General features: G+C 57.9%; 1 protein-coding gene across 4 annotated transcripts; it reads right to left on the bottom strand.

The window, feature by feature from the left end:
* Positions 1–5,376: 5,376 nt before the first annotated feature.
* On the bottom strand, positions 5,377–12,733 carry CDK20 (cyclin dependent kinase 20). Of its 4 annotated transcripts, none has more exons than XM_050927349.1 (9): positions 11,439–12,733; positions 9,824–9,925; positions 9,495–9,608; positions 8,414–8,602; positions 8,172–8,296; positions 7,550–7,612; positions 6,624–6,747; positions 6,209–6,364; positions 5,377–5,950 (listed from the first exon to the last, which is right to left on the bottom strand). In XM_050927349.1, the coding sequence occupies exons 2-9, from the start codon at positions 9,896–9,898 to the stop codon at positions 5,768–5,770; spliced, it is 1,029 nt and encodes a 342-aa protein (XP_050783306.1). In that variant the 5' UTR covers positions 9,899–9,925; positions 11,439–12,733; the 3' UTR covers positions 5,377–5,767. The 4 variants fall into 4 exon arrangements, with proteins under 4 accessions (XP_050783306.1, XP_050783305.1, XP_050783302.1 ...); XM_050927348.1 differs by having other exon boundaries at positions 11,882–12,733; XM_050927345.1 differs by lacking the exon at positions 11,439–12,733 and adding an exon at positions 10,223–10,710.
* Between the last annotated feature and the right edge of the window lie 3 nt (positions 12,734–12,736).

The raw sequence follows: 12,736 nt of genomic DNA, 5'->3' as shown, positions 1-12,736 counted from the left end.
CCGACCCGCAGCCCCCTGCTAGCCCAGCCCTGGGACAGCTCACTCAGCACTATAGATCCTTGAGCATCAAGCAGAGATCAGTGTCATTAGGCTAGTAAATACAGCAGGACCTACGTGAAGCGCAGCAGGTTCATAACATAAAGCTTGTTGTAATAACATTGTAATGGTCCAGGCCAGGGGGACCCTGATGCCCTCTGCTGGAGAGGAGAGGCTCTGAAAACACCTCTGTGTCACGCTTCCTATACTGCTACCCAGTAGCGGAGAGTCTCCGTGCACTCACTCTCTTTCCCCGAGGGGGAGCTCAGCTCCTGGGTGATTCTAATCTCGCCCCTGGCTGAGCTGGCCAAGCTCTCAAGCTGACTGGCCCGGTGCATCTCCACCCACATATCAGGTGACAACTTCCAGATGCCGTGGCTGATCCTTTCCAAATTTCCAGGGGATGCTCTGGGCACTGGCGGGCAGGAGTCTATGGATTTGGAGAGGGGGAGGAAATTAGAAAATGGGGGGATACATGGGGAGCCCCTGCCCAGCATCCGGTCAGCATGGCCCCGTTTTAGCATCTTGGCCATTGAGTGCAGATCAAAGAGCCCCCGGGTAGTGAGGCAGAAATTGATGCCATCACTAGGCCAGCTCCCCAAGGAAGCAGAACCCGGGGACCCCTTCAATGACTGACCCCCTCAGAGAAGGGTGGTGGAAATGGGGGGCACAGAGAGCTCCTGGCATGGGGGGACAGAATGGGGGACCCTGCTCTGGGGAGATTGGGGGGGCACTCAGAGCCCCTGGCATGGGGGAGCTTAGGGGACACAGAGGGAATCTGTGAATTAGAGGGGGTGGGGGAGACAGAGCCCCTGGGGGTGCAGTGAACTTGCCACGAACCACGGGACTGGCTAGAAAAGCCCCTTAGACCACCTAGGCTGAACTCCCGTATAGGCCAGCCTGGTGAATTTCACCGAGGGTCCCCCTGCCCTGAACCCACTGACTTGGCTAAAGCCCCTTCCAGAAAGGATCTGGCCGGGATCCAACCCCATGGGAGTCAGGGAATCCACCACGTCCCTGGGTGGTTTGTTCTGAGGCCTCATCACCCCCACCAGGAAAAGTCAGGGCTGCGTTTCCAGCTGGGTTTCTGCCTTTCGCTGAGATTAATAACCTCGTTAGTGCCCGAGATTCTCTCCCTGGGAAGGGGTTTATACATCAGAACCAAGCCAGCCCTTAATCGGGCGGGGTGTGGGCAGCACCCGGCCAGACTGGGGTGGGGGGGCTGATCACGGGCGGGGTGTGGGCTGTGCCCAGCCTGACAGGGGGGCCCTGATGGCAGACGGGGTATGGCCAGGGCCTGGCCTGACAAGACCCCGATCTCAAAATCAAAGTTTACCATAGGAACCTTACGATCTGGCATGTCCTCATTTCTTTTTTAAAACTTAACTAAGCTTGTTGCCTGGCCTTCCCTAGATTGTTTTATTTCCTTATTGATAGGGGGGAAATTCTGCAGTTTACCGAGCTCTGCAAGGGTGTAAGATCGCAACCGTGAGAAAGAAAGAAAAGCAAAGAAAAGAAAAAGATTCTGCTGGGGAACAAAGCGGGTACTGAAGGATGACACAGAAAGAATCGACAATGACTGAAGGATCACACGAAAGGAGGAGTTTCCAACCTGCTCCTGGCTCCTTTTCTAGGGATCTCGGCTTCCCTGCCTCCATCCTTTCCTGGCTCCCAGGGCTCGGTCGTTCTCTTCTCCATCTGCACCTTCTCCCTCCCACAAACCTGGGTCCAACTCCCGCCTCCACTCCCGAATCGACCTTGCCAAGGTAAAATCCAGCAAGTAGCTCCTCACCTGCCCTGCCTCCCAACCCAGCTTGCCTGTCACCGTCGACGCAGGCCTCCCTCCCACGTGCAGACTTTGTGGAAATCTTGCAGATGCCGCCCGACATCCTCAAGATCCAGCTTTTCCTCTCCATTCAGCCGGCCTACCGCTCTCCTCACCCCACCGCATCATCCGTGCAATCTTGCCCGGCTCGTCCCCCCCACTCCCGAGATCCTCCTCCGAGCCAGTTTCTCTGCCCACGCTGCCCCTAAGAAGAGAGGAACGGCCACACTGGGTCAGTCCAATCGCTAGCCCAGAGTCCTGTCTGCCGACAGGTGCTCCAGAGGGAACGAACAGTGGCCGATCCCATTGCCCAGTCCCAGCTACTGGCAGGCAGAGCTTTAGGGACACCCAGAGTATGGGGTGGCGGCCCTGGCCATCCTGGCTAATAGCCACTGATGGACCTATCCACCATGAACTTATCTAATACCATTTCGAACCCTTGCAGCCCTCCACTGCTGCCCCCTTCTCTGGCACATCAAACATAGGCTGTCTGGACAATGAGAAGGAGGTTTTTTTTAACCACATGAGGAACAAAAAGGATCCTGAGAATGGTATTGATCTATTCCTTGCTGGAAACGGTAGGCTCACCAATCCTAGCGCAGAACCAGCAGACACGGTCAATAAATATTCCTGGTCTGGGTTAAAAAACCCAGATGTTGCAAGCTCATCGGACAAGTGATGACAACAATTTTTCCAGTGCAGTATTGCCTCTGGAGGATGCCACTAAAGTCAGACATTTTTAAATCATCAGGCCCAGAGAACTTCAATCCAAGAGTTTTAAAAGAGCTAGCCAAGGAGCTGGCAGTACTGTGACTGTTGCTCTGTGGTAAGTCTTGGAGCACTGGGGGAAGGTCAATGTGTAATAAATCAATGTGCCAATTTTTTTTAAAAAGGGCAAACGGGATGATCTGGGTAATTACAGGCCTGTCAGCCTGACATCCACCCTGGGAAAGATAATGGAGCGGCCAGGGGCAGCTCTAGGTATTTTGCTGCCCCAAGCACGGCAGGCAGGCTGCCTTCAGCGGCTTGCCTGCGGGAGGTCCCTGGTCCCACGGATTCGGCAGTGCGCCTGTGGGAGGTCCGCCGAAGCCGCAGGACCAGTGGCCCTCCGCAGGCACGCTGCCGAAGGCAACCTGCCTGCTGCCCTCGCAGTGACCGGCAGAGTACCCCCCGTGGCTTGCCACCCCAGGCACATGCTTGGCATGTTGGTGCCTGGAGCCGCCCTGGGAGTGGCTGGTACAGGACTCAATTACTGAAGAAAACAGAGTGACGTAATTAATGCCAATCAACAGGGGTTTACAGAAAACAGATGCGGTCAAACTAACTCGATATCTTTTTTGACGAGATTACACGTTTGGTTGCTAAAGATGACAGTGTTGATGTAACAGGCAGACTTCGCTGAGGTCCCGCATGACACTGATTAAAAATTCACACAATGTAACATTAACACAACCTTAAAAACTGGCTAACTGATAGATCTCAGAATGCAACTGTAAGTGGGGAATGATCCTTAAGGGGGTCTGTTTCCAGTGGGGTCCCCTGGAATCAGTTCTCGGACAGGCATTTTGATCAATGCCCTGGAAGAAAACATAAAATCATCCCTGATAAAGTTTGCAGATGGCTCAAAAATTGTGGGGAAATAATGCAGGGGGGCAGGTCAGCGATACCGAGCCACCTGGCCTGCCTGGGAACCCGGGCATAAGCAAACTGTGTGTGGCTTCCTATGGCTAAATGTGAACGTCTCTGGGTAAGAACAAGAACGCCAGACATGTTGAGTGGCGGGGCTCTGCCCTGCAAAGCAGCCACTCTTTGAGGTGAGGAATCTAGGACTGCACATGGTCTCTGGCAGCCGATCTAGCACCGTCGGTTTCCAGATCTCCACTCCCGCCCCCGACTCCAGCCTCCGTCATCGCTGGTGGCTCTCCCACCGAGCATCTTCGGGCTCGGGCGCACAGCCCCACGGACATCCGCCCTGTTCTCCGCCTCCTCTGCCATGATGCCTCGGGGAAAACCTTGGCGAGCGGAAGGCTGCCGTGCCGTGCAGCTGGCTGCAACAGGGACTCGTTCCCTTGTGGTCCCCAGTCTGGACCCACCCCAAGTCTCGTCTCAGATGGGCAGGGACTGTCTTTTTGTTACAGGTCTGTACTGCACCTGGCACGGTGGGGTGCTGGGCCGTGGCTGGGGTGCCTAGGGGGTACTGTAATATACCTAATAGACACTGTACAGCGCTCGGCGCAGGGGGGTCCTGGGCTGTTGCAGGGGTGCCTAGGAAGTACCATAATACACCTAATAGACACTGTATAGCGCCTGGCACAGGGGGGTCCTGGGCCATGGCAGGGGTGCCTAGGAGGTACCGTATTACACCTAATAGACACTGTACAGCGCCCGGTGCGCTGGGGTCCTGTGCTATGGCTGGGGTGCCTAGGAGGTACCGTAATACACCTAACAGACACTGTACTGGGCCCTGCACAGGGGAGTCCTAGGCCATGGCTGGGGTGCCTAGGACCTAACACTGTACAGCGCCCGGCACAGGGGAGTCCTGGGCCATGGCTGGGGCGCCTAGGAGGTACCGTAATACACCTAAAAGACACTGTACAGCACCCAGCGCAGGGGAGTCCTAGGCCATGGCTGGGGTGCCTAGGACCTAACAGACACTGTACAGCACCAGGCGCAAGGGGTTGTCACCCAGAGGGTGCTAACGAACGACGGAGGGAGATCACACTGCAGACAGAAAGTGTGATAGACGGGCGGGAGAAGGTGCTAATGAAAGACAGAACGAGGGTGACAGGCGGAGAGCAGGACAGCGAAGGACAGGGCCTGACAGTGATGACGGAAGGGAGGCCCGAGCATGAGACATGTGCAAGAGGAAGGAAAAAGTGAAAGAGACATAAAGAATGAAAGCGCGAGAGAGCAGGTCAGGCTGAGGAGCGGGAACGGAGGGAGATGAGGCCAGAGCAGGGCAGGAAAGTGTTGGCTCCATGGCCAACCAACTCTGTGCCCCCCACCCCCCAGCAACGCCAGCACAGCCAGAGGCGGGCACATGGCGACAGAGATAACGCTATCTCCCGGCTCAGGCTGGGCAGCTGTCACCCGCCTGTCACTGCCGGGAGAACGGGGAAGCAAGGCAGAGCCAGTGACTGGAACCAGGCGTCCTGGCTCTCAGCCTTCTGCTCTAAACACTAGGCTCCACTCCCCTCCTAGAGCCGAGTATAGAAACCAGGAGTCTTGGCTCCCAGCCCCCACTGCTCTAACCACTAGCCCCCACTCCGCTCCCAGAGCTAGGGAGAGAACCCAGGAGTCCTGGCTCTTAGCCCCCCCTGCTCTAACCACCAGCCCCCACTCCCCTCCCAGAGCTGGGGAGAGAACCCAGGAGTCCTGGCTCTTAGCCCCCCCTGCTCTAACCACCAGCCCCCATTCCCCTCCCAGAGCTGGGGAGAGAACCCACGAGTCCTGGCTCCCACATACAGAACCAGACCCGGGGGTGGGGCAATTCCAGGAAAGGGGCCGAGAGTCAGTTCACAGTAAATGAGAGCCGTTTAATTACAAAGCTCAGTGACACCATAGAGTCCTGAGAGCACCAGGAACCAGAGGGGGAGATGCTGGGGGGACAGACAGATTTGGGGTCCCTATTACAAGGACTATATAGGGAACTGGGGCTAATCTTCACCCTCCACAGGGCTGGATCAGAGCCTGTGTCTCCTTGAGGGGATAGTCCCTGCACCCTGTTCCCCACCCTCCTGAGTCAGCCAGTCCCCACGTTGGGGCTGGGTGGGAGCTGGCACCCCCCAGAGGGAAATGGCCCCGTGCCCCATCTCCCCCCGGCCCAACCAGCCAGTCCCTGCCCTGGGGCTGGGTGGGAACCAGCACTCCCTAGAGGGGACAGGCCCCCACGTCCCATCTTCACCCTCACACAACATAAGGGGCCACCCATTCGGGGTCCACCACAGACTCCGCCACGGGCCGCTCGACGTGGAAGTCGCGCTGGTGCTGGGGTCCCTGCCGGGCTGTCCTGCCCCCCCGCTGGGGAACGGGGAGCTCCGAGTGGTGGGTGGGCAGCGGGGGGGTGAAGAAATAGGGATGCAGCAATGCCTGGGGGTGGGGAAGAAAGGGTTAACCTGGTGACGCCCCCGACCCAGCACCACAGCTGACTAATGGGAGAGCCTGGGGGACCCTCTGGTGGCATCTCGAGGTATTGCATTCCCCACCCCACAGCACCCCCTAGCACCAAGCCCTGACTGCCAGGAGAGATTAGAGATGGAGGGAACTGGGGTGCAGTGGGTTGGAGGGCTGGGAGCCAGGACTCCTGGGTTCTCTCCAGGCACTGGGAGAGCAGCGGGGCTCTCTTACCTGGGCTGCCTTCACACGCTCCCGGGAAGGGTAGACCAGAAAGTGCTTGAGCAGCTGCAGGGCCAGTGGTGGGGCGTCGGGCAGCACCTCCTCCAGCGGGATGGGCGGGTTGTCTTTGAACGAGATCTTGTTGTAGTCAGGGAGCTCCGTGATCTCCTGCCATGGGAGATGGGTGCTTAGAAAATCCAGGAGTCCTGGAGTCTCAGCCCTGCCTGCTGCTCTAACCACCAGACATAACTCCCCTCCCAGAGCTGGGGAGAGAACCCAGGAGTCCTGGAGTCTCAGCCTCGCTGCTCTAACCACCAGACACCACTCCCCTCCCAGAGCCGGGGAGAGAACCCAGGAGTCCTGGCTCCCAGCCCCCTGCTCTAACCATTAGCCCCACAGCTGGGGGAGAACCCTGCCCCCCACTCACCGGCCAGATGCGCTGGCTCGGGGTCCCCAGCACCCGGAGCACACAGCAGAGCTGTTCAATGTCATTCTCCCCGGGGAAGAGGGGTGAGTTGTTCAGCAGCTCAGCAAAAATGCAGCCCACAGCCCTGGAGCAGATGCAGAAAAGGGGGAGCAAGGCGGGGGGGGGGGGTTATGGAACCACAGGGGTAACTCTCCATGACTGATCCGTATCCCCCAGTGTCCCCGGGGTCTGCGGCGCGATCCTCACTGTCCCCAGGTACCGCTGAGCAGCAGGGGGAGTGGGGGAGATCATTTAGGGCTCAGTCGTGGGCCCACGCCCCCCACACACACGAGAGATGCTGGGCCTTCAGGATAAAAAAAGTAACAGGAGTCCCCGGGACTCCTGTCTGGGGAGAGAAGCGTCAAAGCGCGATGCCTGCCCAAAGAGCCGACGGCTTGCAGAAGTGCAAACTGGCTGAGTGGAACGGATACAGAGGTACTGCCTAAGTCTGCAGAGAGCCTGAGCTTGTTGCTTGTAGAAGTGAGAACCGTGCTATCATGTCTCTGTTGGGGGCGTGGGAAAGAGTCCTCCCCCCCAGTACACAGAGGGCTGTGTGGGAGCCGAGACCCCCGCCAGGGCCCGCTCTGTGGTCTGGCTCCCTGTAAAGGGCTTGGGCGGCGCGATTATGTGGGGGGAACATGGCCACGGAGCAGGCAAAAAGGGCTCGGCTAGGTCTGAATTAAGGAAGGAAGCCCCCTTGGCCACGTCCCTTCATTAAGTATGCAATCAAATCCTGCTCCAGCAGAGATCTCTGCGTTCTGGACCCCCACAGCAGCATGGGGAGGGGATTCACGCTAACAAGGGGCTGTCCAGCCATAGTGGGGCTCAAGCATGGAGGGGAGCCTAGAGTAGGGGGATTCTGAAACATGAAGGGCTGGGGAGCTCACCACAAATCCACCCCTTCGTCATACTTCCGGGCGCCGTACAGGAGCTCCGGGGCACGGTACCACCTAACGAGGAGACAGAGACGGTTACACACCTCCATACCCACCACTAGCATCTCCCTGCTCTATCCCACCAGACCCCACTGCCCTCCCAGAGCCGGGAGAGAACCCAGGAGTCCTGGCTCCCAGCCCCCCTGCTCTATCCCACTAGCCCCCCACTCCCCTCCCAGAGCCAGGAGAGAACCCAGGAGTCCTGGCTCCCAGCCCTGTGCTCTCACCCACCAGACCCTTCCCATCCCAGAGCCAGGGAGAGAACCCAGGAGTCCTGGCTTCCAGCCCCACCGCTCTATCCCACTAGCCCCCACTGCCCTCCCAGAGCGGGGAGAGAACCCAGGAGTCCTGGCTCCCAGCCCCACCGCTCTATCCCACTAGCCCCCCACTCCCCTCCTAGAGCCAGGAGAGAACCCAGGAGTCCTGGCTCTCCCTCTACTCTAACCCACCAGATCTCTCCCCCACCAGAGCTGGGGAGAGAACCTAGGAGCCCAATTCCTGGTGCCTGGCTCGGTGGAGCGACCGGGTTCTGTGGCCAAAGCTTCCAGCCCAGAGCCTGGCCACTCCCACTTACCTGGTGGCCACCTGGTGACTGTAGAGCCGGCCTGCGTCACTGGAGAACACCCTGGCGAGGCCGAAATCCGCAATCTTCAGCTGCCCCGTACAGCTGATGAGTAAATTAGCTGGTTTCAGATCCTGCTGGGAACGATGAGTGGGTTACATGAGCGGGGGCTGGGAGTCTGGACACCTGGGTTCTCTCCCCAGCTCTGGGAGGTGAGCGGGGCCTACTGCTTAGAGCAAGAGGGCTGGACTGACCCGGTGCATGATGTTATTGGCATGGCAGAAGGCCACCCCCTGCAGCAGCATGAGCATGTAGCCTTTCACCTGGGCCTGTGTCAGGGGCTGCTGGGCATTGCGGATCACCTCGGCCAGGTCTGACAGCATGTACTCGAACACCAGCACGAAGCCTGCGCCGTGGGGGAACACGGCCTTCAGCTTCACCACCTGCAACAGGGGAGACAGGGCAGAGCCGTGAGCCCAGCCAGCTTGGTGTCCTGGCCCTGCCAGGTCTCAGCCACAAGCCCATCGACCCCAGTATCCTGCCTTCGGTCCGAGCCATTGGCCAGCCAATCCCAGTGTCTGCTGCCCCAACCAGTTCAGCAGGCCTGCGTAGCCAGATCTCCCAGATAGACAGATGGACACCCACCCATAGCTCACGTCTTCTGCTTTCTTGGCATCTTAACTTACCAAGTATCTATCAGCAACAAGAAAGAAAAAAAGAAAGAAAGATCCATCCATCCATCCAGGGGAAAAACGTGGTTAGTTTCTAACAGAATTTTTCCAGTTATTATCATCAAAACAAACAAACAAAGAAAAACCCCACAAAATTTCATTTGGGTCACAACAAAATCTTTTGATGGTTCCTCCCCCTGTGTTCTGGGTTTTTTTTTTTTTTGGTGTAATTTGCTCAAGTTTTGGTTCCTGAAAACTGCAGTTTTTGGCAGTTTCACTCTGTTGATTTTGTTTTGCCCAGCTCTAGAAGTGAATGAACGAAAAGACAGAAAGGCAAAACAAAAGCTGAGAAAAAGAAAAGAAAGAACAGAGAAAAGACAAAAAAAACAAGGGAACAAGAACAAAAGAAAAAAAGAAGGCAGCAATGCAGAGACAGGAGAATAGGGTGGCTGCAGGCCAAGCAGTGGAAGCGGACACGGAGAAATAGACCCTGAGGTCTCTATTTCTGACCCCCAACACTGTGGCTTTGCCATCACAGACCCCAGTGCTGTAGGGCTGGAAGGGACCCTAAGAGGTCACCTCGCCCGGACCTCACTAAACCCCACTCTCCTCCCAGAGCCACAGAGAGAAGCCAGGAGTCCTGGCTCCCCTGCTGACCACTCACATGCTGATTCTCCTCAATCTCCTGTAGCGCTTTGATCTCCCGCAGCGCCTGGTTCGGGATCCCGTCCTCCAGTCTCCGCAGAGCGACCTTTTTCAATGCCACCGTCTCCCCTGTCTGTGGAGCAGGGATGCAGTGAGAATAAAAGCCAGGAGTCCTAGCTCCTACTGCAGCCCCCCTGCTCTAACCACCAGCCCCCACTCCCCTCCCAAAGCCATGGAGAGAACCCAGGCGCCCTGGCTCCTGCTCCCTGCCCCAGCCGTGGACAGAACCCAGGCGGCCTGGTCCCCAGCCCTAGCTGTGGGGATCAGATCGAGGGGGGACAGTCTCACCTCTACGTTCTTGGCTTTGAAGACAATGCCGTGGGCGCCTTCCCCGATCCTGCCCAGGATGCTGTACTGATCCATGCTGGGCTGACTGGTTTGCACTGGGACCTGTGGGAGAGAATAATTCACACCCTGTTAGTGATCCTCCACCCCCAAAAGGGGCACTCAGCATTGTGGTATACCAGGGGTGGGGGGGAGATGGCCTGTCCCATAATGCTCTGCTCCTCACCCCTTACACTGAGGGAACCCCAATGCAGGGCACCTGCAATGCACTGTGGGTTATTGGGGGAGCCCCATCCCACAATGCACTGCTGCCTCTCCCAGGCCAAACCCCCATTTCTAAGGCACCCACAATGCATTGTGGGATATCAGAGTGTCCTATCTCATAATGCACTGCTTCCTCACCCCATATCTGAGGGGACCACCCCTTTCCATTCCCACAATGCACTGCTCCAGGCACCCCCCCCCCCAAATTTCTGGGGCACCTGCAGTGCATTGTGGGATACTGGGGGAGGGGGGGTGCCCTGTCCCATAATGCACTGCTCCCTCTCAAGTTACACCCCCCCATTTCTGGGGCACCCACAGTGCATTGTGGGATACTGGCGGGTGCCCTGTCCTACGGCGCACCATCCCACAATGCATTGCGCCCTCCTAGACTATCTCCCAATCCTGAGCCACCCCAGCAGCGGGGGAGGGGGCCCCGTCCCACAATGCACCGCGCCGCCCTCTCCCCCCACATCCCCAGTACCTGGCCGGCCAGACAGGCGCCCTGGCAACCGGAGCCCAGTTGCCTAGCAACGCACCCGGAACTGCCCGAAGCCGGCATGGGCCTGGTCACATGACAAGGGCCAGGGGCCAGGACTCCTGGGTTCTCTCCCGGCTCTGGGAGGGGAGTGGGGGCTGGTGGTTAGAGCAGGGGGGGCTCGGAGCCAGGACTCCTGGGTTCTCTCCCCAGCTCTGGGAGGGGAGCGGGGGCTGGTGGCTAAGGCAGGGGGGCTGGGAGCCAGGACGCCTGGGTTCTCTCCCCGGCTCCGGGAGGGGAGTGGGGGCTGGTGGTTAGAGCAGGGGGGGCTCGGAGCCAGGACTCCTGGGTTCTCTGCCGGCTCTGGGAGGGGAGTGGGGGCTGGTGGTTAGAGCAGGGGGGGCTCGGAGCCAGGACTCCTGGGTTCTCTGCCGGCTCTGGGAGGGGAGTGGGGGCTCGGAGCCAGGACTCCTGGGTTCTCTCCCGGCTCTGGGAAGGGAGTGGGGGCTGGGAACCAGGACTTCTGGGTTCCAAGCCCATCTCTTAGAAGAGTGGGGACAGAGATGCTGAAACTGCAGCTGCTAGGGCTGGGGGTGTCTGTCTGTAACTCTCCATTTACCCCCGCACCCCACAGGCTGCTGCCCACAGCTGCTTAGGATTTTGAGATGGATCAGCCCTGGGGGCTCAGCAAACAGGAGATTCCCCGAGGAACGAGTCTTAGGCTAATTAAGCACAGGCAAGGGTGGAGATGAATTTGAGGGGGGACCGTGGGAGTGAGCATAGGTGGGAACTGACAGTACAAGGCAGGAGCAGAGGTTAAGCCCTCGGCCAGCAAGTCAGACTACCAGGACTCAGCTCTACGTTCTGCACCAGCCACACCTCCTGCCCTGCCTCAGTTTCCCTCTCTCTGCAAGGGGGTGTTTTGTCTGACACTTAAAAGCAGGGACAGCCTGCATAGGTCTGTGAGAGTGGGTAGTGGATCTCTTTTGCTCCAACCGTGAAGCCCTCTGCTGGAAGCGTTGCGGTCCAATCTCTGACTCTCCTCTGTGCTGGATGGAATGATCAGCCATCTGGTGCAGATCCCCAGTACTGCTCCCACAGAGGGGGATTCTGTTCATTTAACCACAAAGTATTGACAGACAGCATCCCCCACCCTGCACTACAATCACTAGACTCCACTCCCCGAGCCAGGAAAGAACCCAGGAGTCCTGGCCCCCAGGTCCCTCGCTACACACACCAGACCCCACTCCCATCCCTGCATCACAGCACCCTTCCTGGCAGGCAGATCATTAAACACTCTGACACAGCTGCAAGTCACACACCTTTAAAAACATCTTTAAATATAAACACTAGAAGAGGTGAAATTGGGCTCAGAAGTGGGGATTTCAAGGGGCTGAAACCTTAATTGGGACAGGTTAGGGATACACACCAAGGTGGGGTTTCCCAGCTGGATTAGGGGGACAGCAGGATTCACTGGTTATGAAAGTGGGGATCACACCCCTTTTTGGGCTCACATCCAGGCAAGATGGGAAGCACAATCCATGGGCGCACTGCTGTATGTCATACTGATTTCAAGAGGCCCCACCTGGCTTCATTCCAAGAGATGCCTCCCTCCAGCCCCTGAGCAGGGGAAGTCACTAACAACAAGGCACCCTATCACAAGTTTTGGGGTGCTGCAAAAGGATAGGCACCCCCAACATAGGGCTAGGAGCACCCACATCATCTACAACCCTGCAGCCCCCCCTAGATTTCAGCCCAGCTAAAGGGGGTGATACAGCTTCCTCATGCCCTTTCAGGGGTGTATTGAACTCCATTTTCAAGCTGGAAATGGAGCCACCCCCAAACAGAATGGGAGGTGAGCTCCAAAAAGGAGGGTCCCCACTGAGAGCAGATACCAATTCCCCCCCCTCCCAATTTATCCTGTAGTCCAATATCCGCAGAGCCTGCTACCCCCACATAGCAGGAAATACAGAGCAATCCCCTGCCCCACGGTCCCCAGCCCCCCCAATATGCAAATTAGAGGGGCTCCCAGCAAACCCCTCCCTCCTCCACAAAGAGGGAAACAGGCCTATTCAGCGAGAATCCAAGAACTGGAGGGACCAGCGGCTGGAATCACATCCTGAGCGCCAGCAAGGGAGAGGGGCAAATTATTAGCTGCACCTGCCCCTCTCCCAAAA

This window comes from Gopherus flavomarginatus, chromosome 18, assembly GCF_025201925.1.
Source record: "Gopherus flavomarginatus isolate rGopFla2 chromosome 18, rGopFla2.mat.asm, whole genome shotgun sequence".
NCBI classification, from domain to species: domain Eukaryota; kingdom Metazoa; phylum Chordata; order Testudines; family Testudinidae; genus Gopherus; species Gopherus flavomarginatus.
This window is presented reverse-complemented; position numbering and strand designations above follow the sequence as displayed.

What these genes read in the sequence shown, in the direction of transcription:
- CDK20 (XM_050927345.1), bottom strand. Translation starts at nt 10,252, where the DNA reads ATGGAAAGGGGTGGTCCCCTCAGATATGGG. An exon ending in CGAGCCAGCGCATCTGGCCG is followed by an intron (nt 6,365 to 6,623) that starts GTGAGTGGGGGG and finishes CTCCCATGGCAG; the next exon opens with GAGATCACGGAGCTCCCTGA. An exon ending in AGCGTGTGAAGGCAGCCCAG is followed by an intron (nt 5,951 to 6,208) that starts GTAAGAGAGCCC and finishes CCCCACCCCCAG; the next exon opens with GCATTGCTGCATCCCTATTT.